Source organism: Ceratotherium simum, chromosome 33, assembly GCF_057802395.1.
Source record: "Ceratotherium simum simum isolate JZ-2026a chromosome 33, ASM5780239v1, whole genome shotgun sequence".
Taxonomy (NCBI): Eukaryota; Metazoa; Chordata; class Mammalia; order Perissodactyla; family Rhinocerotidae; genus Ceratotherium; species Ceratotherium simum.
This window is the reverse complement of record NC_141932.1, coordinates 16406972-16432607: the sequence shown is the minus strand read 5'-3', so window position 1 is coordinate 16432607 and position 25636 is coordinate 16406972. Positions and strand designations below refer to the sequence as shown.

At 52.3% G+C, this 25636-nt stretch overlaps 2 protein-coding genes and 1 long non-coding RNA gene across 6 annotated transcripts in view; all 3 read right to left on the bottom strand.

The window, feature by feature from the left end:
• The window catches only part of OPA3 (outer mitochondrial membrane lipid metabolism regulator OPA3), an 82627-nt gene extending 76929 nt beyond the window's left edge, over positions 1-5698 (bottom strand). The window contains exon 1 of one of the 2 annotated variants that reach the window (XM_014795251.2): positions 5487-5698. In XM_014795251.2, coding sequence (XP_014650737.2) covers positions 5487-5628 — 142 coding nt within the window. In that variant the 5' untranslated portion in view covers positions 5629-5698. The remainder of the gene's footprint in view (positions 1-5486) is intronic. The other variant, XM_004440157.3, reaches the window with a different exon arrangement.
• Positions 5699-9619: 3921 nt separating this feature from the next.
• Positions 9620-10793, bottom strand: GPR4 (G protein-coupled receptor 4). Its single transcript, XM_004440158.3, has one exon. The coding sequence runs from the start codon at positions 10706-10708 to the stop codon at positions 9620-9622; it is 1089 nt and encodes a 362-aa protein (XP_004440215.2). The 5' UTR covers positions 10709-10793.
• Positions 10794-10822: 29 nt separating this feature from the next.
• On the bottom strand, positions 10823-17807 carry LOC147912856 (uncharacterized). 3 transcript variants are annotated; one of them, XR_015549479.1, is made up of 3 exons: positions 17737-17807; positions 13222-13337; positions 10823-11554 (listed from the first exon to the last, which is right to left on the bottom strand). It is a non-coding gene; the product is annotated as an uncharacterized LOC147912856 (long non-coding RNA). The 3 variants fall into 3 exon arrangements; XR_015549481.1 differs by lacking the exon at positions 17737-17807 and adding an exon at positions 16715-16957; XR_015549480.1 differs by lacking the exon at positions 17737-17807 and adding an exon at positions 15046-15112.
• Between the last annotated feature and the right edge of the window lie 7829 nt (positions 17808-25636).

Genomic DNA, 25636 nt, shown 5'->3' with positions numbered 1-25636 from the left:
TGAAAAAATTATCCCAGCAACCTGAATGAATTAGCGTGGCCTATTAGTTGCCTATTGTGTCTGTAACAAATGGCCACGAACGTAGTGGCTTAAAACCACACGAAGTTATTATCCACGGTTCCAGAGATCGGAAGTTCCAAACGTCTCACCTGGGTCTCACCAGGCTAAACCCAAGGTGTCAGCAGGGGCCTGTTCCTTTCTGGAGGCTCTTGGGGAGAATCTCTTTCCTTGCCTTTTCCGGCTTCTAGAGGCCGCCCACATTCCTTGGCTTGTGGCCCCTCCTCTGTCTTCAAGACCAGGAGTGTAGCATCTTCAAACCGGTCCCCTGCCTGTGTCCCTCTCACCTATAAGGACCCCTATGATTGCACTGGGCCCACCTAGATCATCCAGGAGAATCTGCCTGTCCCCAAATCCTTGATTTCGTCACATTTGTCAAGTTCCCTTGGTTGTGTAAGGTAATACATTCAACAGGTTCCTGGGATCAGGATGTGGACATCTGGGGGGCCATTATTCTGCCTATCGTGAGTGGAAACTAGAAAAATGACCAGTATATGCCAAAGGATAAGCAAGAATGAACTGGAACCTTCCCACTGCCCGCAGACACCCCCCACTCCCCTGGAAGCTCTGCGGCGCACTTTGGAAGAGTGGCCCCAACCTGTCTGGCATCACCAACCTCTTTTATTTTCTCTCCCCCAGAAATCGCTGTTGAAAAGGATCTTTGCCTCCCTGACACAGTGCATCATCAATGATTTATGCTTCCTGCATTTACTGTTCTTTCCTCAGGCAGACACACCTACCCCTCCAGCCTCTACTGACAAGACAGCCAGCAGGCTTACCCGGCTGAGTCAAAAAGACCTCAGCCAAAGGCACAGACGGTGGATGCCCTGGTCACTCGGGAGGCGTGACCCCGGAGAACACAAGGCTGCTACCGCGGCTTAGGAAATTCTAATCACGCGGGCTGGGGCCACAGCTAAGGGCCAGGAGCACCGTGAAGACAGTAACAACGTAATAAAAAAAGCGTAGATATTAAGTCAGTGCGCTCCAATATCTAATAGCCTCTCCAGCCTGTCTCAAGTGAGCTCCTCGTCCTTCCTGTGCAAGCCGCCCGTCCTCTAGTCTGCCATGTCACACCCAATCCCCAGGAAATCCTGCCGGCTCTCCCTTCCAAACAAATCTACTGGTTATTCATTACCAAGGGGAAAAGGAAAGGTTCATTCAGTGGTCACCACCTTAACCATGCGATCCAAGTCACCATCACAAATGACGGAATAAACAGACCTCAGGAGCCCCCGAGGCCATGTCCTCAGCACACACCATCACGTCTGTGGGGTTCCTGCCAAAGATGCTCGTTGTGAATCCAATCAGAGGAAGCGATCAGAAAACTCCAGACTGGGGGACACTCTATGGGACAACTGGCCCAGGCTCTTCCAAATGTCAATGTCATGAAAAATCAGAAAGGAGAGGGATACTGCTATAGAGCAGGGTCAGCAAACATTTCCCATAAAGGGCCACAGAGTAAATATTTTAGATTTGTGGGCCATACAAACCCAAGTCTGCAGCCACAGACAACAGGCAAACAAAATGGGTGTGGCTGTGTTCCAATAAAACTTTATTTACAAAGACAGGCAGTGGGCCTGCTGTAGATTAAGATACTAAAGAGGCATAATAATCAAATGCAGTGCATGATCCTTTTTTTTTTTTTTTTTTAAAGATTTTATTTATTTTTTCCCCCCAAAGCCCCAGTAGATAGTTGTATGTCATAGCTGCACATCCTTCTAGTTGCTGTATGTGGGACTCGGCCTCAGGATGGACGGAGAAGTGGTGCCTCGATGCGCACCCGGGATCCGAACCCGGGCCACCAGCATTGCAGCGCGCGCACTTAACCGCCAAGCCACAGGGCCGGCCCCACATGATCCTTGAGTGGACCCCATTATTAAATTAAAAATAATAATAATAAACACTAAAAAAGACATTTTGGGGGACAATTGGAGAAATCAGAATATGAGCTACATATTAAATAATAAAATTATCAATATTATTGTTATCAATGTTAAATTTCTCAGATATGATATTGGTACTGTTATACAGAATGTCTTTGTTCTTAGGAGGTACAGGCTGAAATATTTAGCAGTGAAGTGTCATGTTCACAACTTATTTTCAAATTGTTCAGGAAAAACAGCGTGTATATGTATGTACATGCATACATATACGAGAGCGAAGACAAAGCAAATTTGTGGAAGGCTAATAAGTGATGAACTAGGTGGTAAAGGGTATGCAATTGATGACTATACCATTCTTTCTTTCAACTTTTTTGCCGGTTTGAAATTTTGAAAAGAAGAAGTTGGGGGGGCCAGCCTGGTGGCATAGTGGTTAAGTTCGTGCGCTCCACTTCAGCAGCCCAGGTTCTGGGTTCAGATCCCAGGCACGGACCCACACCACTCATCAACCATGCTATGGCGGTGTCCCACATATAAACTGGAGGAAGAACGGCACAGATGTTAGCTCAGGGCTACTCTTCCTCAGCAAAAACAAAGAAGTTGGGGGAAAAACACCTCCAGAATCTGACCCCTCCTCCCAACTCACCTCCCACCTGGACTACTGTAGTTGAATCCTCCCTGCACCGACCGTCACCCTGTGATTGCCAAAAGGATCCTATTAAAATATAACTCAGGGCCTGCCCGGTGGCGCAAGCGGTTAAGTGCGTGTGCTCCGCTTCGGCGGCCTGGGGTTCACGGGTTCGGATCCCGGGCGCGCACCAATGCAGCACGTGTCAGGCCATGCTGTGGTGGCATCCCACATAAAGTGGAGGAGGATGGGCACGGATGTTAGCTCAGGGCCAGTCTTCCTCAGCAAAAAAGAGGAGGATTGGCATCGGACGTTAGCTCAGGGCTGATCTTCCTCATCAAAAAAAAAAATATATATATATATATATCTATAACTCAGATCCTGTCCCTCCTCTGCTCAGACCCTCCAGTGAGTCCCATCCACCTGAGTAAAGCCACAGCATTTACTGTGGCCCACAGGCCCTGCACGATCTGCCCCCCTTTCCCATCACCACCAGTTTCTTCTCTGCCCTCAGTCTCCACTCAGTCTCTTCACTCAGCCACATCGGCCTCCTCACTGTTTGTCAAACATGCCAGGCATAGTCTCACCTCAGGACCTCTGCAAGTGCAGAAACTTTGGGTTAGAATGCTCTTCCCCCAGACACCTGCACTGCTTGCTCCCTCGTCTCCTTCTCATATTTTCAGTGAGGTCTCCCTGATAATCATCAGAACTTACAACCTGCCTCCAAATACTCCCCCTTCTGCATCTCTGATGTTTTCTTCAGAGCAATTATTGCTATCTAAGATACTTCATATTTTAACTATTTACTTTGTTTACTGTCTGGCTTCCCCCCCAAGAATGTAAGGGCCCTGAGAACAAGATTTTTTGCCTTTTCTCCTCTGCTGTATCCACAACATCTACACAACAGCCACATGTCAGTGCCAAGCACTGACCTAACTTTTTATATCCATTTACTCCTCACAAAAACGCAAAAAGTGTTGTTTATAGCATAAATGCATATAGAGTGTATACAGAAAACGAGAATGATAACAGTATCTCATAACAATTTGTGCGGATTTAATGCTAGGAGGCCTGTGAAGTGCTCAGCACACAGCCTGGCACAGAATGAGTACCCATTAAGTGCTGCTATTATGTAATACCCACTATACAGAAGAGGAAAGTGAAGCCCAGAGTCACTTAACGTGACCTGCCCAAAGCTGCCCGGCTGGGAAGGGGTGGGGCCCAGATGGGAACCCGTGGCAGAGTGACTGGAGAAGCCAGTTTCTAAACCACAACGCTAAGACACATCACAGTGTTTGGGAGAAAGGCAGCGGCAGGAAGCAGAAAGGGGCTCTGGGAATCCAGCGTGCAGGATGGAAGTCCCGCCTCTGGCACAAACGCCACATTCGACCTCAGCAATTCACTTCTGCTCTCAAGGGCTCCGTTTTCTCTTCTATCAACTGGGGGAAGTCATTTCCCCTCCCTGATATGGGACAAAACAGTGTGAGGCATGAGAAAGCACTTTGGCAACTGTGCAATCCAACGCTTTTCCACTCTGAGGTCTGCAGCCCCGTCAGAGGGCCCACCAAACACCAATGGACTAAGAATTCTAGGAAAGCCAACTTTAAGCACCCAAACTTGTAAGGAAAAGAGGTGCACCCCCCCAACCATCTGATCTTTGCACATGCTCCTCCGTCTCCCTCAGCATCAGCATCATCCCCGTGTTGTCTGGTGAGGCTGTCCTCACCCTTCAGGTTCCAGCTCAGAGGTCTCCTCTGCCAAGAAGCCCTTCCTGAACCCCATGCCAGGTCAGGCGTCCAGTGGGCTCCCCCACCTCAGCTCTGCACACTCTAGGTGGTCACTCTTGCAGGATGGGTCTGTCCCCACTAAACTGTGAGCTCCTTGAGGACACAGACTGGGGCCAGCTTAGTCCCTGTTATTTCACCAACACTGTCCAGCACAAGGCCTAGCACAGAGCAGAGGCTCAGAAAATACTAGCTAAACGAAGTAACGGACGGATGGATGAATGAACGGTGGTTCTTCGACCCAGCAAATTACGTTCAATTGCCTTATTCCATGCTCCCACAGGCGACAGCACATAGACCGTCTTTTTAGTAGCTCATATTTTGAGGGGTTACTATGCCCTGTAGGTCTCAGCTTGGTCTGTACCCGTCTAGACAGCCTTCCTGACCCCATGACCCCGGGTCAGGTGGCCTCTCTGAGCTCGGGGGCTCCCACCACCCTGACCACTGCGGGTTAACAATGACGGGTCATGCATGTGTCTCCCAGCGCCCAGCAAAAAGCCAGCACGGTCCGTCTACCGAATGAATGGACCAACAAATACGTGGATGATGGATGAACGTCCACTCTGGTTTCAATTCCCCTCTGGCCAGACTCCCAGGCCACGCCCCCAGACCCCAGACTTCGCCCCCGAGCCACTCCCCCAACTCAGCCTATTTCCCGGAGTAAAACTGGGGCAAACCGATGTCCTAAACGGATGATATACAAGCACCTCTCACTTCCCGGGACGGGAGGGAAACTGAAACACGGACCGGAGTTTTGGAAACCAAGCCGCCTAAGCATGGCCTAGCGAATAACCCTGTCTGGTCTCTCCTCGGCCCCGCCCCTAGCTCCTCGCAGTCCTGGAATGCCCGCCCAAATTACTTCCATCACTCGCACTATTGGCCCGTCTAGACGTCAGTCTCCACAAGCTCTCTTCTTCTATTGGCTGGTATTCTCAAGTCCAGCGCTGGCGCCCTACCCCACGCCCGCCCTTACTACTGGGCTACTCGCATGCCCCTCTCCCAGGAACCCTTCCTATTGGCTGCAGCACTTTGCCGGTTCGGGCTGTGATTGGTCGTGAAGAGAAGTCCATCCTCTGAGCAGCCACCTGAGAGGGGTTGGAGAATGGAAAGGTTGGAGGGTCGTGGGGTCAGACTCACGCTGAGCCGGCGGGAGGCAGATATAGGTCTTGAAGAACTCGCTTCGGCGGGCGGCCTCCTTAATGCGGTTGGCAAGCGGCTTGCTGACCTGCCGGATGCCCAGGTATAGCAGCTTCGCCATAGGGAACGCGCCCACCACCATCTTGGCGGTCGCAAGGGGCACGCGCAACCTTGCTGACTGGGCGGGGCACCTCCGCGCTCTCCCTCCTCCCCCGCCCGCTCGTCGCCGTGCGTGCGTGCGTACGTGCGTACGCTGGGGGGGGTACTGCAGGGGCGCTCCCTGACGTCACGGCGTCGACGCTGGCGCCCCGACGCCTGTTCGCTGAATATGCAAATACAGGGCGGAAGTGAGGGGGCCGGAGGGCGGTGTCGTTAAACGGCTGCTCGCGCGAGCGTTGATTGATTGATTCCCACGCCCGCTTCGGTGGCTGTCACCGCGCTTCGTGACGTCACGTACTTAGGTGGCTTCTGCACCCAAAGGAGGCTCTTAATTAGTCCTAATTAGGAGTAGCGAGTCCCAAATACACCTTCCCCTGCAGTTTAGAGCTCTACTTGGGACTAAGAAGAAAGTCTTGTAATCATACAGACCTGGGTTGGGGTCCCAGCTCCGCCGTTTACTTGCTGTGTGATATTAGGCGAGTGACTTAACCTCTCTGATCATCAGTATTCCCATCTCCAAAATGGGAATCATAATAGCACTTACCTTATTGAGTTGTTGTGAGGCTGGCATGCGAATCTTGAACATAAAAACATAGCGAGTGAACTACGTTAAGTGCTTGAAATGATGACAATCACATGGTGAGCGCTCGATAAACAGCCCTGATTACTCTACAGATGTTAGCGTTATTATTGCTAACTCCAGCGTGAGAGTGCATTTCGTCTCCAGAAGCAGCTAATCCGGGTCCCTGACACGCTGAGGCCCAGAGAGGGGGCAGGGGGCCGACCCAAATTCCCGCAGCCCGCAGATGGGCTCATCTGGACTGATAAAACCGTACCGGTTCTCAGGCGGCCCCACTTCCTCCACTGGGGGCGAGGGTCCCTGGGGAGCTGGCTCAGGGAGGAGTTTGAGGACATATCCCAGACTGTCCTCCCTTACCCAGCGGGGAGCGAAAGCATACAAACAAGGTCAGGGAGAGGTTGAGAGAAATTCCTGGACAGTGGAGTGCTGCTGGGTGAGAGAGGCTAGGAGAGGCAGAGGGAGAGGGAAGACGGGAGCCAAAGAGTGATGCGGAGGAAGAGACAGACGTCAGGACGCAGAGCCAGGGGACCCTGGGCTCTCCTCGGCTCCCACTCTGACTCCCTGAGCATCCGGCCGTGATGGACCTGTGTGTCTCCATCTATAATCACGTTACTGACACGTACGAACCCAGATATTCTAAATTCCTAAGAATGCCAAGACCCCATGGAGACATTCCCTCCCCGGGATCCCTTCTGGACTGAAGGGGTGAGGGAGCCAGGCGCCTCTTCAAGGTCGTCGTCTGCTTGGCACCAACCCCCTCCCCATTGTTCAGACTGGACAGCTGAGGCCGGAGGACGAAAAGGACGTGTCCAGAGTTCCAGGCGTAACCGGGATGGAGCTGAGGCTGGGATTTCTTAAGTCCCAGCCTCAAGTCTTCTCCTGATCCCTGGAGGTCTTAGCCTGGGGCCCAAGGATGTGCTGGGGTCCTGAGGTCCCCCGGAAGGGGTTTAGGAAACTTCCACACTTGCACATGACTTTTTTCTGTATAGTTCACTGCTGTTTCCTCGGCTCCTAGAACAGTGCCCTGGCACACAGTAGGTGCTCAATAAATACTTATTGAATGAATGGGAATAAGCATTTGGTGGAGGCATAGCGTGCAGGCTTTCATCTAATTCTCTGAGGGGACTGTGTTCAGAAAAGTTCTGGCCCCCTACGTCTCCATCCCAGTTGCATCGTGGTGGTGAGACAGGGTGGGAAAATTACTAGGTCTCCCGATCCCAGGCCCCCCTTTTTTCTCTCCCCCCAACACCAAAGCCCAGCTTCCTGCATTTCAGGAACCCCCCTCCTGCAAAACCCTTTTCCCCATTAAGTTAATTTTTTTCTCATTCCCCCTCCTCCCTCCTCTTCCTTTCTCTGAGAAGGGCTTCCAGAACCTCTTCTAGGGCAAGAGTGTGTGTGTGCGTGTGTGTGTGTGTGTGTGTGTGTGTGTGTGTGTGTGTAGGGGGATCTTCACTTCTCCTCAGGAGCTTGGAGCCTGTTAGACCCGTGGGGAAGAGGGGAGGGAGGTGACCTCCCAGAAGGGGTGAGGCCTGTGCAGAGCTGAGTGCTTCCTCCTGCTCTCCAGCCTCATTATGGAGGGACAGCCATTCCTGGTGACCCCTGAGGGCCAGGGGAGGGAGGAGACGCTATCAGCCAGGGCAGGCAGCCTTGGCCAGTCTGGGGCGTGGGAACAGAGGCAGAGACAGGGATGGGAGAGGAAGCCCAGAATGACCCCAGCGCCAACTCACCGGCTGTGTGACCCTGGGCTAGTCACTTGGCCTCTCTGGTAACCGCCCTGATATAGGGCCTGGGATCATTCCCAGAGGTCCTTCTGGCTCAAGCCTCCTCGTCACCGTTTTCCCAGGATGGGCAAGAGGCTCATGTTACATAATCCCATGGGCCCCTGTGCTACTTGCATCATAATATTCCTTCAAAATACATCCCATGCTCACTGCTCACTCCACCGCCCACCCCAGTCCAGCTGCCAGCATCTCCCACGGGACCACGCAGTCATCCTCACGGGTCCCAGCTTCTGCCCTTGCTTCCTGTATTCTGTGCCCCACTCAGCAGCCAGCCTCTGCTAACAGCCCTCTCGTGGCTCCCATTTATCTCAGAGTACAAGGCAGAGTCCTCACCAGGACTTACGAGGCCCCGAAAGATCGCCTCTGTCCCTCTCCAGTCCCATCTCCCACCCCGTTGCCCACCCTCTGTTCCAGCCACACGGCTGTAGTTGCTGTCCCTCCGAATTCAGATGCTCTCTTATACCAGGGCTTTGCATTGCTGTTCCCTCTGTCTGCAATGCTGTTCCCCTGACCAGGGGGCTAGGCAGACAGTGGGTACAAATAAATCTCTGTTGGGGGGGCTGGCCCAGTGGCGTAGTGGTTAAGTTCATGCACTCCACTTCGGCAGCCCGGGGTTCACAGGTTCGGATCCCGGGCGTGGACCTAGACACCACTCATCAAGCCATGCTGTGGCGGCGTCCCATATAAAGTGGAGGAAGATGGGCACAGATGTTAGCCCAGGGCCAGTCTTCCTCCGCAAAAAGAAGAGGATTGGCAGCGGATGTTAGCTCAGGGCTGATCTTCCTCAAAAAATGAATGAATGAATGAATGAATAATAAATAAATAAATCTCTGTTGAATGAAGTAATAAATATCCTTCCTCTTGTCCTGAGACCCCTTCCTGAGTCTGCCCAGCTCACTCCTCCTCGTCTGCCCTGGTTGCTCTTCACGTGGGTTCTGACACTCTCCCACTTCTTCCTCAGTCCTGACTTGGAGGATGCTGTTTATCTAGAAAGTAAGAATGACTCTGTCATGCTGTCTCTGCCTATATGACCGGAAACTTCCCAAGGGCAAAAGTGATCACTCCACACTCAGTGAATTTCTCCTTCCACTTTCCCCTTGAGTCACAGACTCTCACCCACTTGTTGGAAATAATCCTAACTTTTTTCTCTTTTTGTCTTTACCTCCTGGAAACGAAATATGTGACTTAATTTACTGGTCTCCTCTTCCAGGAAGCCCTCCCTGACTTCCAGACTGGGTCAGATGCCCATTTGGGTTCCTTCAGTCCCTGGGCTCCCCTGTCTGAGCCCTGCCCACTCTGGGTCACCACTGTCCGGGGACAGATCTGTCTCCCTCATTGGAGTCCGTGAGGGCAGACCCAGGGCTGTCATTGTCACCACTGTGTCACCAGCATCACCCAGCACAGTGCTGGGCACAGTTCAACAGAATTGTTAGGGGGTCATGGTGGAGGATGATGGTTGACCAGTGACACACCAACCTCACTGTTTTCCTATTTTTTTTATATTCTAGTGAATATTAACACAGCCTTATTTACATACAATTTGCATACACCAGACCAAAACGGAAGGGGGTGTGAGATGAGATTTGAGGAGGGGGCTCTGCATGATTTGAGGTTCACTGTGCCGGCGGGAGTATCTTCAGCTGCACCTGGTCCCCCCGCATGGGCGGAGCTGCCGCCCAGCCGGCTGCCAGGGCCTTGGCCACGCTGTTCCTCTTGGAAGTGAGCGGGGTCTCCAGGGTGAGGGAGGCGTTGGCCATCTCCTGGGGCTTGTCGCTGGCCAGGAAGCGGAGCAGGTTGTGCAGGGCCTTGGCCACGTCGCCGCGAGCGCCCTCGTTGACGAGGCAGTAGAGGATGGGGTCCGCCACACAGTTGAGGCTGGTGAAGGCCAGCGAGCTGTGGTACGCTGAGAAGATACGCTCCTCGAAGCCACAGTCCCAGGGGCGGCCCAGGTAGACGGCGCTGCGCGAGAGCAGGAGCACGTGGTAGGGCGCGAAGCAGACCAGCACGATGGCAATGAGGCTGAGCGCCAGCCGCTTGATCTTGGCCTTCTCCTGGCGCTCCGTGGACACGCTGCCCCGCACGGCCCGCAGGATGCCCCGGTAGCACAGCAACATGAGGGCCCAGGGGAAGAGGAAGCCTACGAAGACCCGGTAGAGGTTCATCCAGGCCACCCAGCCCTCCATGGGGAACTTCTCAAAGCAGAAGGTGTGGTTGTAACGGTCACGGAAGAGCTCGTCGTGGAACAGGGGCGCCGAGTTGGCGCCCAGCTCCGTGGCCCAGACCACGGAGCTCACGGCCACGGCCGTCTTGACCCGGCGCAGGCGGGCGAACCGCAGTGGGTGGGCCACGGCCAGGTAGCGGTCCACGGAGATGCAGCACAGGAAGGCGATGCTGATGTAGATGTTGGTGTAGAAGATGAACCCAAAGAGCTTGCAGGAGCCAGGCCCGTGGATCCAGTTGTCGTGGTGCAGGAAATAGTCGACCCACAGAGGCAGCGTGCAGATGTAGAGCAGGTCGGCGATGCTGAGGTTCATCAGGTACACGCCCAGCTCGTTGCGCTGCCGCACCTGGCGGTAGGCAGCCCACAGGGCCAGGCAGTTGGTAGGCAGCCCCACGCCAATGACGAAGATGTACAGGGACGGCGGGAAGAGGTGGTCCACGCGGGAGTCCACGTGGCAGCCCTCCCACGTGCGGTTGCCCATCCTCGGCACTGGGGCTTTCGAGGCGCTTCCCCCGGCCCACAGGGGCTGTGGGGCCACAGGGGGCGGGAGGCCATTGGGCCCCCTGAGCCCCCTCCTGGGAGGCTCAGGGGAACATGGTGGCAGGCAGTCCGAGGGGAAGAGATGAGACTGATTGCGAATCGTGGGCCAGGCTGGGCAGGAAGATAGAGCTTCAGAGGCAAAAGTTGGAGGAGGGATAGAATGACGACAGGAGGGAGGTCTGGGGGATGGCAGGATTAAGAAAGAGCTTTGTCAAGGAGGCGTTTATAGATGCAAACCGAGCGTAAATGAGGGAGTATTGGGGTAACACAAAAATTGGCCGAGGGGAGTGTTTATAGAGGAGGTTGAAGGCATCAGTGGGCAGTGGTGAAAGGGAGATATTTGTAAAGCGTATAGGAAGGAAGTGTGGCCATGCTGAAGTAATGATGGGGTGGAATGTTTTAGAAGACACAGGAAATATATGGAGTAGTGTGGAGATAAGACAGATTAGAGTTAGGAAGTGTTGAAAAGACCAGACAAGGTGGGCGGGGGTGCTGGTATCTCCTAGGACCACAATAAGAAATAGGGAAATAAGTAAGGTAACTGATGAGAAGAAGATCACGGAAAAGGAAGTGTCCTGTCGGGGGTGGACAGAGAGGAAGGGCTCAGTCTGGGGATGTGGGAAGGGGATGTTTAAGAAACAGGAAGGAGGTGAGTCAGGGCTAGAGGAAGGAGAGGATGGAGGGGGGTTTGAAAGGGGCAGGGGAGGGGCTCCGGCTTGGTCCTGGTGGGGCTCAGCAGTTGAAAGATTTGGCCACACCTCACAGCTCGAAGCTGACTTGGCAGTGCCTGCGGGGAGAGAGGAAGGTGGTGAGAGAGTCATGGACTGCTCCCTTCTCCCCACACCCCTCGCCTGAGTTGGACTCTGTGGGCTGCAGAGGGTAGACACCCTGGTGATGCATAACTGAGCCCCATTCTAAGCAACAGATCTCTGAAACCACAGGTTTGAGGTGCCAGATATATTTTTTCCCTAATAGAGGTTAAAATAAAGACTCAACTCAGATCTTAGAACTTGCTTCCGGAAACCATGTAAAATTGGTACAAATATCATATCATGCTTTGGGAACTGCTAAACTAGTCTAACCCTATCATTTCACAGACAGGGAGGCTGGGTCACTCCCCTCAAGGAGGCACAGCAAGGCAGTGACAGAACCAAGGCTGGGACCAGCCTCCCACTCCTAAACCAGGACGCCCCATTCTTGACAATGATGATGATGGTGGTGATAACAGCTAAAGTTTATTGAGCCTTACTACATAGCATAGCAGACTCTGTTCTAAGCACTTTTACGGGTATCAATTCATTAAAATTTCAAGACCCTCACAAGGAAAGTACAGTTATTCCCCCTACTTGACAAACTGAGGCACACAGCGGTTCGGAGACCTGTCCAAGGTCCTGATGACAGAAGACGGGAAATCTCGGCTCTCGCCCCTTTTTCTCCAGCCTGTGCCTCTGTTTCCACCCAAGAACAAGTGGACAGAGAAGGACCCTGGGCTGACAGTGGGGGTGGGAACCCTAGCTGCAGAGGGCGGGGTGGGGGAGAGGTGAGAGGAGGAGCTGCGGACTCACTCCATCAAGGTCGGGGAGCAAGGGGAAGCCCTGGGATCAGAGCCTTCCGTTCCCTCCCTCAGGCACCGCTCCCTTCATCGCGTCTTCCCACTCCCCTCCAGCTTTCCTGAGTGAGAACCTGGAGGCTGTCACCCCCTTGGTCCTGGGAAGACCTGCGTGCACAGGGCAAAGGACAGTCATGGACCAAGGCCCTGACTATCGTCAGCCCCAGAGGAAGGGGAGCAAAGTCCTGAATCAGAGGCATTTTCGGAAGCCACTCCATCCAGGGGTTTGCACAGATTTCGTTTTTTAGGCTGTGAAAACTTAAACCACAAGATCTTAACTGGGAACCCCATCTAAGACAGCAAAAAGGGGAAGCTGCTGTGGGCTCTAGATGAGACGAGGTGGGGGGAGGGAGGCCACCTCTGAAGAATCCCCAGGACACACTTTGAAAACCACTGGTTGAGTGGATTGGACAGATGAGGAAACTGAGGCCCAGAGAGGGGAAGGGATGAGCCCCAAGTCACACAGCAGGTCCTCGGGGACCTCCCCGATGCCTGAGCATCCTTCCATGTGAAAGTCCTCTTGGTTCTGCTTACCTACACAATAAATCCTGAATCCGCGCAGGTCTCCCTGAAACCCCTGGCCCTGCCTGCTCTGTGCCACCATCACCGCTTGCTCAGACTGTTGCAGTAGCCTCCCTACTGCTTTCCTGGCTGCCGTTCTGGCTTCCTTCAACTCGCTTCCCACGTGGCAGGCAGGAAGGTCTTTCTAACACGGAAATCATACCCTCCACCTGGACGGTTCTTCCTTCAGATCTTCAGGTTAGCTCCCTCACCTCCTTCACCTCCTCACAGAGGCCCTCCCTCCCCAGAGTCCCGCCCACCCACTCCCAGGGCTCGCTCCTCACCTTGTATCTTGTTTTTGTCTGTCTGTCTGTCTAGAGGGACGTTCCAGGAGGGCAGGGACCTCGTGTTCACTGCTGCATCCCCGGCATACAGTAGGCACTCAATAAATGACTGTGGACTGAAGGAACATGCGTTGGTCAGCCCATCCCCCAATGCAGGCCCCCTCTCCCCTTGAGGCAGCGGCACCCCCCACTTGAGGCTCAAACCAGTCCCTGCGGGGTCCCAGAGAAAAAGCGAGAATGGCAAGATCTATCCGCTACATAATTGACTCTGAAAGGTCAGGGCTGAGTCCTGCTTAGTAAGTCCTACCCCCTGTGGGGTCCTCAGTGACAGAGCGGCTGCCCCCACCCCAGACACACAGACAGAGGCTCCTGGACCCTGGGGAGCTGGGATGGAGGGAGCTTGCTCTTTGCTGGAACAGTACAATCCAGTGCCTCCCTTCGAATCAAACCCCCCCACCCAGACCAACTCACTCAAAACACCTCTCTCTGCCCCTCAGTCTCCCCTTCTCTCTGCCCCTCGGTCTCCTCCTCTCTCTGCCCTTGGTCTCCCCTTCCTCCTGTAACCGTGAGGGAATTAATTCTCTTTCAGGAGCCCCAGTTCCCCCTTCTGTATAGAGGGGGGCACAACTTTTATACTGGTCACATCACAGATATGAAAACCCTTGGTGGAACATGATGTCATCTATAAAATGTGCAGTATTTGAACAATTGTCATTGTTCCACAGGCATGGGAGGGCTGAGGCCAGAAGTGAACCAGGTCATAGTGGGAGGAGGCACCGAGAGCTGGGAGCTCCCTGTGCCTCCTCCCCCGCCAGACCCTCTGGGTTCAGCTAAGGCTGGAGTGGCTACACAGGCAGCAGACTTATGCACACAGAGGAAATACACTTCCCATTGCTAATTTCCTCCAGGGGGAACCAGTTGGGCGCTCACCCCTCCCTCCTCCTGTCCCTCCTCCTCAACCCACCTACTTCCTAGGGGTGCTGGGCATGGGGGGACACTCAGACAGCCCTCTCTTCTCCCCCACCTAAGTTCTGCCGACCCCCAAAAGACGGTCCAGAACAGCAGACTCTTAGAATTCCACAACGCAACGGGGAATTGCGAGGCCCATGGGCGACAATGGGGGGCGCAAGGCTATTTCTGACCCGTTCCAGGTACAGATGGGGAAACTGAGGCCCAGAGAGGCAAGGCAGTTGTCTTAGTCACGTGATGTGTCAAGACAGGCCAGACCTCCTGTGTTCTTAACCGAAGAACTTCCCCCTCCCTGAATGGTTTCTCTCCTCACACCCTGTCCTCCTGTAATTTTTCTCAGGTCTTTCTGGGGTCCCCGGCTCCCTTGGAGAATCTGCTGAAAGATACACGGACTTTCTCACCACGAAAAAGCAAGTGACCTCGGTGTCTTGCATGCCGCTCCATCGCCTGACCCCCTGGCCCGGACCCCCCAGGGTCAAGACCCTCTTGAGTTGGGATCTAAGTTGCCTCCCTTTATCAGGCTTTGTTGGGGAGTCAACCCCCAAATCTCACAGCCCCCCCAAGAAGCCCCCACCCCGTCCCACAGACTCCCCTCTTCAGGCCCCGCTGGCCTGTCCAGAGGGGCTGGGAAGAGAGATAAGCCCGTCTGTGCAGCAATAGTGGGGGGACGGGAAGGACTGGTCAGACCACAACCCCAACTTTATGCCTCAGCTGCTCAGGCCAGATAAGTCCCTGCGCCCCGCCAGCCACCCCGAAATCCAGCAAGGCTGAAGGACTCAGTGGGGGTGGATTGAGAGAGGGAGAGGGAGAGGTGAAGCAGCCCCCCACATCCCCCACCACCCTCGGCTCACTCACCAGCCTCGTCCCAGAAGCACCAGGCTGCCTCTCCCCTACTTCCCTCCTCTGCGGGCTCCTGCTTCCCCCCTCCCCTAACAGCCCCAGGGGACCGGCCAGCTCCGGTCTGCTCATTAGGGGACGAAATGTGATCACCGCGCCTCGCTCCCCACCTGGTGCCCTGGCGGCTGGCGGAAACCAGGGGGCAGTCAGGCCACGCTGACCACACTTCTGGGCCTCAGTTTCCCCATTTCCACCAAACAGGTCCCCATCCCCCCACACACCCACGCCACCTGGAAAGGACACCAAAGTCCTCCGACTCTACCCCGCTGATGTTCTAGATTCTACCGTTCTCAAATCCTCGGGTTCTATTGTTAGTCCAGTTCATGGTTTACTGTTCTATTCTTATAACATTCGAGAGCTTTACCTCCCTTCCATTCTATTATTATTATCACCGCAGCTTCCCATGCCCTTACTCTTCTAAGTTTCCAATATTCCAAGAGTCTCACATTCCAAGAATCTGGAGTCCTATTGTTAGAACGCTCTATGATCTTTTTTAACGTTCTACGACTTTCATAATCTGTTATTAAATGCTCAGTGACTATTATCTTTGCCCAGCAAACACGAATACGTATTTCCCTTTTCTTTTTTACAGAAATGGGTGAGTACTCTATAGACGGTGGACCTCACTTCCTTTTTTCCCCCTTATCTGTTTTTTAACATTCCAGCAGCCTAAAGTTCTAAGAGTCTGCAGAATTCTAAGACATTAAGGATTCACAGGGGATGGGGGGGGGCGGTTAGAAACCACTTCCATCTACCCCCTAAATTCTCACCGCATGGGAGTGGGGTACACTAGGAGCGCAGGCTGCCTCCTTACCCCTTGCCCAGCAAGGCTTGCCACATCCCTCCCGCTCCCTCACACCAGCTGAGTTATTATTTGTCTAGACACAAACCAAATTATAGGCCCCATCCCGAGGGAGCAGTGGGCTTCTTGGGGAGGGTCAGGAGACAGAGCAGGCGGGAGTTAATCCCTGCCCCCCCACTGCCCCTCCCCTCTGCCCTCCTTCTCTGAAAGCCCACCCCTTCCACCCAAACCAACTCTTGTCCTCTCACTCCCCACCACCCTGGTTTTAGAAATATTTTCTCTTCTCTGCTTCTGAAACATTCCCTTCTGGATTCCAGCCATCCATACTCACCCTGGCATTCTTCCCTCCTCCCTGTGAAGACCTCCTTTCCCAAATTAATCCGACTTAGTGGCAGCAAAAGAAGGCAGATCTCCGGATTTGGGCTTCCGCGGAACTGGAGTCCCAACCCCCCAGCCTGGCACTGACTCGCTGTGGGGACTTCTGCTCTGGGGCCTCAGTTTCCCCATCCATAAAATGAGAGCTTGGCCTAGATGGCTCCGAGAGCCCTTTTGAGCTCGCAACTGAATGCTGAAAACTGCCAAGATTCCAACACTAAGCTTTTCGGATTGAAGGATTCAAATATCCTCAAGACCTTTGACTGGAAGGTTGGGGCATTCCCAGTCTTCCCATCTGATCATTCCCACATTCTAGGTCCTTCCATTCAAAGACTTCACATTCAAGGGTTCTTGACTGTATGATTCCCAGAGTTCAAGAGCCTGCCATCAGTATCTCTCATCTCCTCCTACTGGGACCCCCCCTAGAAAGGAAAACCTCCCCATCCTCACCCCAAACCTGAAGTCAAGTTCATCCACAGAGACAGAGCTGGGTGGGGGCGCCCTCTTGGTGGGCTCAGGAGGAGTGAGGCCGGTGGTGGGCCCTGGAGGGGGAGTTGAGGGATGTGGCCCCCATCATCTCCATCTGTGCCCACAAGCAAATCCCCCAGCGCACATCCCGCCAGAGTACACAACACACATCCCGGCACTGATGTCTCATAGAAATTCCAGAGCTGTCCCTCAGTCTGGTTTGGGGGGGGGATGTCCAGTTCAAGAAGGCGGAATGAGGCCAAGGCAGGAAGGAGTTAACAGTGACCCAGCCAAATCCTGGAAGGGAGGAAGTGGGGAGGGAAGTCCACCCCCCCAGCCAGGAATTCCTGAAATTGGAGGGTGGGGTGGGTGAGACCTCAAGAGTAGCGGGGTGACTTTGTGAAAGGGGCGCTAGGGTCACAGTGTCACTCAGAGTCCACCTGCCCCAGGTGGCCACCCTACTGCCCCCTACCCGCTCCCAAGCAGCTCCTCAGCCCAGGGAAAGCTCTGGATGCCCAAGGATTTGGAATGAGATGAGGACAGGGTGAAGGAGCCAGAACGGGGTCTAAGATACAGACAGAGAGAGAGACAGAGAGACAGGAAGAGAAAGGGCAAAGAGATGCGCAGAGACAGGGAGACGTGGAGATGGAGGCAGAGAGATCCGGAGAGACTGAGAGTTCCTCAAGAGACTGGGGGATAGAGGCAAACAGAGACGGAGACAAGAGAGAGAGACAGAGACAGAGATAAAGACATAGACACAGAGATATCCAGAGATGGAGCAGGAGAGACACCCCCAGAGGGAGAGGGACCGCAGAGACAGAGAGACATCAGAGACAGGCGGAGAGATGGAGACCCAGAGACGGAGTCAGCCGCGGAGCCAGACCCGGAGAGGGGCGGGGATGAGACGGCGGGGGAGACTGAGGCAGCGACGCGGGGACGCGAAGAGGAGACAGAGACGAGGGCCCCGCGGTGCCCGAGCCCGGCGCGGGAGAGGGGGCGCCTACCTGCGCGCGGCTGGACGGGGCGGGTGGCGGCTGCGGGGTCTGCGCTCGACGGCGGCGCAGGGACCCGGCGGCGCCTCCTCCCGGCCCCCAGCCTGAGCCGCCCGCCGAGGCCCCGCCCCGGCCAGGCCCGCCCCCATTAACCCCTCCTTTGTCACCGCCCCTTAACCCCAGTAAGCCTTCACCCCAATAAAGGCTTCCAGCGCGGGGAAACCTCACCTGCTGCTGGAACCGCCCCACCCCTCCAAGCCCCCAGCCTGGAGGCCCCCATCTCATTAACCCCTTTGCTTACCCCCTTCCAACCCCACACCTCCAACTTGATCAAACTCTAGGCTATGGGGGAAAAGGGGCTCCCCCATTAACCTTTCTTGAGCTGAGCCATTTCCTCCCTTCGGAGACCCCAATAAGTCTCCCCAATAAGTAATTAACTTTGTGTTCATTGCATACCCCGCCCCCCCCCCCAAGGGAGAGAACAAAGGGGTCTGTTAGCCATTCCTGGAAGGAGTCTTGGGACGTGCAATTCCAGCCCTGCCTCTTGGCCAGACCTGAGGCTAGTGACCTCTCTGTGCCTCAGTTTCCTCTTTTGTCCATGCGGTCCCTCATAGTCCCTTTGTCATGGGGATATCATTTCAAGGTGTCATTACCGACAAGTCTGTAAAGCATGGCCCCCCCTCACCAATTTCATTTATTTTTTTCTAATTATCTGCCTCCTCACTAGGAGGAGGGTCATTTTTGCATCTGGTTGTTTACTGCTGTGTGTCTGTTGCCTAGAAGACCACCAAGCCCATGATGGGTGTGCGATGAACGTTGTTTTCAGGGAATGAAAACGTGAATGGTAAGTTTAAGTTCCAAAAATATTTGCTTATTTTAATCATCATCATCGCCTCCTTCATCAACTGGTCGTGAGAATTCATTCTCGGTCAAAGCACTTCAGACAGAGCCGGCATGTAGCACTCAAAAATGACAGCTATTGGGTTTGCAAATTCTTTCCTGTTTATTTATTTTTTTAATAAAAATGAAAATGCCCAGATCTTAAGGGAGTGGTACAGTGAGTTGTGACAAACAGATACAGCCACGTGACTAAGCACCCAAATCAAGATGTGGACCATTTCCATCACCCAGGAACGCTGTTCTTTGCCTCTTTCCAGGCAATACTCACGCTCCACTTCACCCCCAGAGGCAACTCTGTGTTTTCTTTTTTCACCAGAAATTAGTGTTGCCTGTTCTAGAACTTCATATAAATAAAGTGATACAGTTTTTTTTTAAAGATTTTATTTATTTATTTATTTTTCCCCCCAAAGCCCCAGCAGATTGTTGTATGTCATAGCTGCACATCCTTCTAGTTGCTGTATGTGGGACATGGCCTCAGCATGGCCAGAGAAGCGGTGCGTCGGTGCGCGCCCGGGATCCGAACCCGGGCCACCAGCAGCGGAGCGCACGCACTTAACCACTAAGCCACGGGGCCGGCCCCAGTTTTTTTTTTTTAAGGTAGCTATTATGATAATCATTCGCTGTGTGGCCTTGGACAAGTGACTTCACCTCTCTGATCCATATTACTTACTTCCTCTCAGGGCTCTTGAGGGAAACAGAAACAGAGAGAGTTAATCCAGGACCCAAGTGACCTCCAACACACACAGGATTAAAGCCTTTTTCCTTCCATCCTCCCTCAAGTCAGGGATAGCTCCAAGGGAAATGTCACGAAGGCTGTTGCCTCTGCCCACAAATAGCCCCATATACATCCTATCAGCTTCCAGACAAGCCCCACAGAGCCCTCCTGTCAGCTCCTTGGCCATCCTGAGCTCCTCCTAAAGAGAAATTCTGGGGCCACTGGTGGGCGAGGGTCCCCTTCTCTCCCGGGCTCATCTGAAATTTACGCTGTGATTCAGTCGGGGTCCTGGCAGGCAGGAAGCAGGTGCCACTCAAAGAGTTTACCTGGGAGCATTTATGAAGGGACATTTTAGAGGGGTGGGCAGGGCGAAGGACCCCACAAAGTATGGGGTGCACCAGAGCACCAGCACAGCGGGAGCTGAGCCATTACCACCCTCCAGGCAGAAAGCTAGAGCGGGAGGGGAGCCCATAGGACCTGGAGCTGGAGGTAGAGGAACGCAGCCACTGCCAGAACGGCAGGGATGCAGGGAGGGGACTGGAAAATAAATACCCCCACTTTTCCCCTCCTACCCTAGAATTTTCCATCATTGCCTCTAATTGGCAGAATCCAACCAGAAGGCGGAGATCCAGGGACCCCCATGGATGGAGTCAGCATAGGGCAGCCTCCCAGGGCCCCGAGTGGGAGGAGAAGGGCCTGGAGTGACCCTGGGGGGCACGTGGAGGATCACCAGCACTATTCCTGTAGAACTTTCTAGGCACATTTTTCCACGCAGGTCTCAGGCCAGGCACAAGGGGGCAACAGAGCACCAAGAGACCCAATGAAACGGATGCTTCCATAGCGCCGGCCACTTCCCCAGAACTTGGACAGTCGGAAAGGTCAAAAGGTGGGGGACGGGAAAGGAGACTTTGATCCCAGAGCAGTAGAAAACTGGCCTCTGAAACCTGGGGGTCTGGAGGGGTAATATGGTTGTTGGGCGGTGCCGGCTGAATAGGAGTTCCGCAGGTGGCCAAGTTCAGAAGGGGTGTTCCAGTGGAGAGGAAACAGCATGTGCAGAGGCGCAGAGGCATGAAATGTCACAGGGAAGGGTAACTCCTGGTGATTCAAATGGCTGGAGATAAGACACAGGGACAGGAGAGGAGGCTGGCTAAAAAGGCAAAGGATCAGAAACGATTGGATAACAGGGACCGCGAACATTTTATGACCACTTACTACACGCCAGGCACTGTTCTAAGCATTGTATGTGAATATCTCATTTCATCCTCAAAATAACCCTACACAGAAGTACCGTTTTGCAGATAAGGACACTAAGGCACAGATGAGGAAGTGGAAATTTTGGAATCCCAGCAGTGGGGCTCCAGTGATAACACTTTCCAGGGTGGGAAATTGGGAGTTAAGGAGTTTGATCTTTGACCCCCTTCATATAATACACTTTCAACTATTTCACTCACACATGCACATCACTCTAATATTCAATCAGCAAACACTCCCTCAGCCCCTGCTTCCGTGCCTGGCCCTGTGCTAGGCACTGTTGGGGACACAGCAGTGACCACAACAGCCATGGCCCTTCCCTCCCAGGGCTGGCAGTCAGTGAGGGGCGACAGATCTGTCCCTGACAGTGACACCCCAGCGTGGTCAAGGCTGGCACTGGGGACCAGGGGGCTGCTGGAGCCCAGAGGGGACTTTGTCACACTTTGTTGTGGGAATAGGAGGAAGGAGGGAGCAGAAAACTGTCAGAACTTCTACCTGGAACACTCCCCTCACTTTACCTGGTTCATTTCTTACTCATCCTTCAATGTTCCAGTCTGTTGTCCCCTCCAGGAAGCCCTCCCTGATGCCCGATGGGTCTTCCTCTGCCTACTCAGGTCATCGTTGTCTGTGCATGGGCCTGCCTCCCCCACAGGACTGTGAGTCCCTTGAGGGCAGAGCTAGGGCTGTCTCAGTCACCACCGTGCCCAAGCACTGCCCAGCTCAGGACCTGGCCTAGAGTAAAATGCTCCTTACATATTTTGAATTCATTCATTCATTCACTAATCAACATATATATTTATTTATTGAGCATTTACTGCATGCCAGACACTGTGCAGTGGGGATACAATCTTAAAAAGCCAAAATCCTCGTCTTCATGGGCAATTGATTAGTGAATGACTGACTAGTGGTTATATTATTTGAAATCTTTGGCCACGATGGCGGAGGGGATGGAACCCCTTGACGTGACTGAATACCCTGCCTTCTTAGAATTTCATGTTTGGCTCTAGGGGCTGTCATTTCAGAAGGGTATTGATATTTGGAGAGTTATAGCTTACGCAGCTGTTTCTGAAGACTCGTAGACAATCCTCCTTGCTGGCCAAAGTGAGGTTCGTAGGTTTCTCCTGCAACAATTTTTCCTTCCCATAGGAAGAGATGGGCTTGATAAGTTGTCTCTCTGCAACTGCAAGGCTCTCAGCTTTCCCTCCCAAGAGATCACCTGTAGGGTCGAGACAAGGGAAGGAAACACAAGTGTGTAATGTTCTACAAAATTCTTATGTATTGTTCTGTCCAGAAAAATACTATGTGTTTGCTACCTTATAATATTTATATTAGACTGCTGGTTCTCAAAGTGTGGTCTTCCCGGCATCAGTATCATCTGAGAACTCTTTGGAAATGCAAGTTCTCAGGCCCCGCCCCAGACTGACTGAATTGGGGGGGGCGGGTTGGGAGGAGCCGTGTTTTCATTACAACAAGCCCTGCAGGTTGTTGTAATGCTTCTAATGCTCCCTCAAGTTTGAGAACTACGGCCCTTCCCAATGTTGGTGGGCCTCACCCAATCAGTTGAAGGCCTGAATAGAACAAAAAGGCTGACCTTCCCCTGAGGAAGAGAGAATTCCTCCTGCATGACTGTCTTTGAACTGGGACACCGGCTTTTCTCTGCCTTCCGACTCTTCCTGGGTCTTGAGTCGTTGGCTCTCCTGGGTCTCCAGCTTGCCAAGTCACCCTGCAGATCTTGGGACTTGTCAGTCTCCGTAACTGCAAGAGACAATTCTTTATAATAAACCTCTTTATATATATGTATATACAGGCATACCTCATTTTATCATGCTTCCTTCTATTGCACTTCACAGATAATTGCATTTTTTACAAATTGAAGGTTTGTGGCAACCCAGTGTTGAGCAAGCCTATCGGTGCCATTTTTCCAACAGCATTTGCTCACTTTGTGTCTCTGTGTCACATTTATTTCAGAAATAAAGTGTTTTTAAAGATTTTATTTATTTACTTTTCCCCCCAAAGCCCCAGTAGATAGTTGTGTGTCACAGCTGCACGTCCTTCTAGTTGCTGCATGTGGGACGTGGCCTCAGCATGGCCGGAGACGCAGCGCGTCGGTGCGAGCCCGGGATCCGAACCCGGGCCGCCAGCAGTGGAGCACGCGCACCCAACCACCAAGCCACGGGGCCGGCCCTAAAGTGTTTTTAAATTAAGGTATGTACATTGGTTTTTTAGACATGATGCTATTGCACACTTAACAGACTACAGTATAGTGTAGATATAACTTCTGTAAGAACTGGGAAACCAAAAAAGTCATGTGACTCGCTTTATCGTGATATTTGCTTTATTAGCAGTGGCCTGGAACCGAACCTGCAATATCTTGGAGGTATGCCCCTGTGTGTGTGTATATAACACACACACACACACACACACACACACACACACACACCATACTGGTTCTCTGGAGTTTTCTCTGACTAATACCTCAAAACTGAAACTTAGAGGCTACCCAACAGGATATCCTGTCACTAATGTAAGGTCTCCTTTAGAATATAGTCCTCTACCTGAACCAAATCAGCCCAGATGGTAGAACTTACTGCACTTACTAGGGCTTGTCAACTAGCCAAAGACCAGAGAGCAAACATGTATAGACAGTGGATACACTTGGAAATAAAAGGGAGTTTCTAACCTCTGCTGGAATCTCCATAAAAAAAAAAAACCTACATGTGATAAAATTGCACTGAAACACACACAAAACACACGAGTGCATGTAAAACTGGTGACATGTGAACAAGGTCTGTAGATTTACCACTGTCGATTTCCTAGTTTGGGTGTTGTTCTATAGCCATACAAGATGTTACCACCGGGGGAAACTGGATGAAGGGTACAGGGGACCTCTCTGTATTCCTTTAGCAACTTCCTCTGAGTTTATAATTATTTCAAAGTTGTTTAAATAAAATCACCCACACAGGTTCCTCAAAAAGTTAAACATAGAATTACCATATGGCCTAGCAATTCCACTCTAGGTATGTACCCAAGAGACAGGAAAACATTTGTCCGCACACAAACTTGTACATGGTTTACAGCAGCATTATTCACAACACCAAAAGGTGGACACAACCCAAATTTCCATCAGGGGGTGAATAGATGACACCAGCCATGAGTGATAATAAATCAATTGGTTATTGTTTTAAGCCATTAGTCGTGGAATGGTTTGTCCTGAAGCAGAAGATAATGGGAGCAGGGATCTTCAAACTCCCAGAAGCATCGTTGAACCTGTCCTCTTGGGTGTCACCCACACTGACCCAAATTTGCTTAGATGGCTGGTAACCTCCATCTCCTGCTCCACGTTTTCCCACCCTCTTTCCTTTGGGGGAACTCCCCCGCCCACTTGGAGAGGTTCACGTGGTGCTGTCAGTCCCAGATACTGTACACTCACCCCTTCCTAACCGAAAGGGTGGGCACGTGACCCAGGCTGGCCAATCAGATGACCCCATTCCCTGGGCCGTAGAGATTGGTTCAAAGTTGGCCGCATGATCAAAGCTGAGCCAGACTCCTCCTGGAGACACGTGAGAGCTAGGGGAGAAAGATTTCCTGTTGCTTTGACGTTAGCATGTGGCCTGGCGGGATGCTTGCAGCTGTGGCGTCTGTGTTCTCAACTGTGTGAAAATAATCAGCTACCATTTATTGAGAGCTTGTTAAGTGCCAGGCACTGTCTTCACATGTATTTAAGTCATTTCATTTTCACAGTACTCTTATGGGGCATGTGCTATTATTAACTTCTATTTTTTTCTTTTTCTTTTTTGGTTAGGAAGATTGGCCCTGAGCTAACATCTACACCAATCTTTCACTTTTTGCTTGAGGAAGATTGTCCCTGAGCCAACATCTGTGCCAATCTTCCTCTGTTTTATATGTGGGACGCCACCACAGTGTGTGTAGGTTTGAGCCCAGGATCCAAAACATTGAACTCCGGGCTGCTGAAGCAGAGCACGTGAGGTTAAGCACTCTGCCTCCTGGCTGGCCATTATTAACTTCTATTTAATACATGGGGAAACTGAGGCTAAGAAACTCACTCAAGGGGAGAAGCTAGACACAAAAGAGTTTGTACTATATGATTCCATCTATTTAGAACAAAGGTGGGCAAACTACCACTGTGGGCCAAATCCTATTTATCGCCTGTCTTTGTATGGCTCATGGGCTAAGATGCTTTTTACGTTTTTAAATGGTTCAACAGAAATCAAAATGCTAGTATTTTATGACGCTATAAAAATGAGAAATTCAAATTTCAGTGTCCATAAATAGTTTTATGTGAACTCAAGCTCATTTGTGTATGCATGTGGTTGCTTTCACATGACAATGTCAGAGTTAGTTGGGACAGAGACTGGGTGAATCATGAAGTCTAAAATATTTACTATCTGGCTCTTTACGGAAAGTTTGCCACCTCTGATTTAAAGTAAAAATGGGTAAAACTATTCTATGGTGTGAGAAATCAGGGTAGTGGTTACTGTAGGGGGCAATGACTGCGACTGGGCACAAGGGGGCTTTTGTGGGGCTGAGGAGGTTCTGTCTCTCCATATGGGAGCTGGCTGCACGGATGGGATCAGTTTGTGAATTCAGCAGATTATACATTTATAATGAGTGTACTTCCCCATATGTTTGTTAAACATCAATAAAAAGCTAAAGTTAGGGGCCGGCCCCGTGGCTTAGTGGTTAAGTGCACGCACTCCGCTACTGGTGGCCCGGGTTCGGATCCCAGGCGCGCACCGACGCACCGCTTGTCTGGCCATGCTGAGGCCGCGTCCCACATACAGCAACTAGAAGGATGTGCAACTACGACATACAACTGTCTACTGGGGCTTGGGGGAAAAAAAAGGAGGAGGATTGGCAATAGATGTTAGCCCAGGGCCAGTCTTCCTCAGCAAAAAGAGGAGGATTGGCATGGATGTTAGCTCAGGGCTGATCTTCCTCACACACACAAAAAAAGTTAAAATTTTGCTCAAGGTTACAGATACTAAATTGAGAAATCCCCAAGAGGAGAAACCCACTGACCACATT

Bases quoted from the DNA above. Each gene is read 5' to 3' on its own strand.
- GPR4 (XM_004440158.3), bottom strand. From the start codon at position 10,708: ATGGGCAACCGCACGTGGGAGGGCTGCCACGTGGACTCCCGCGTGGAC.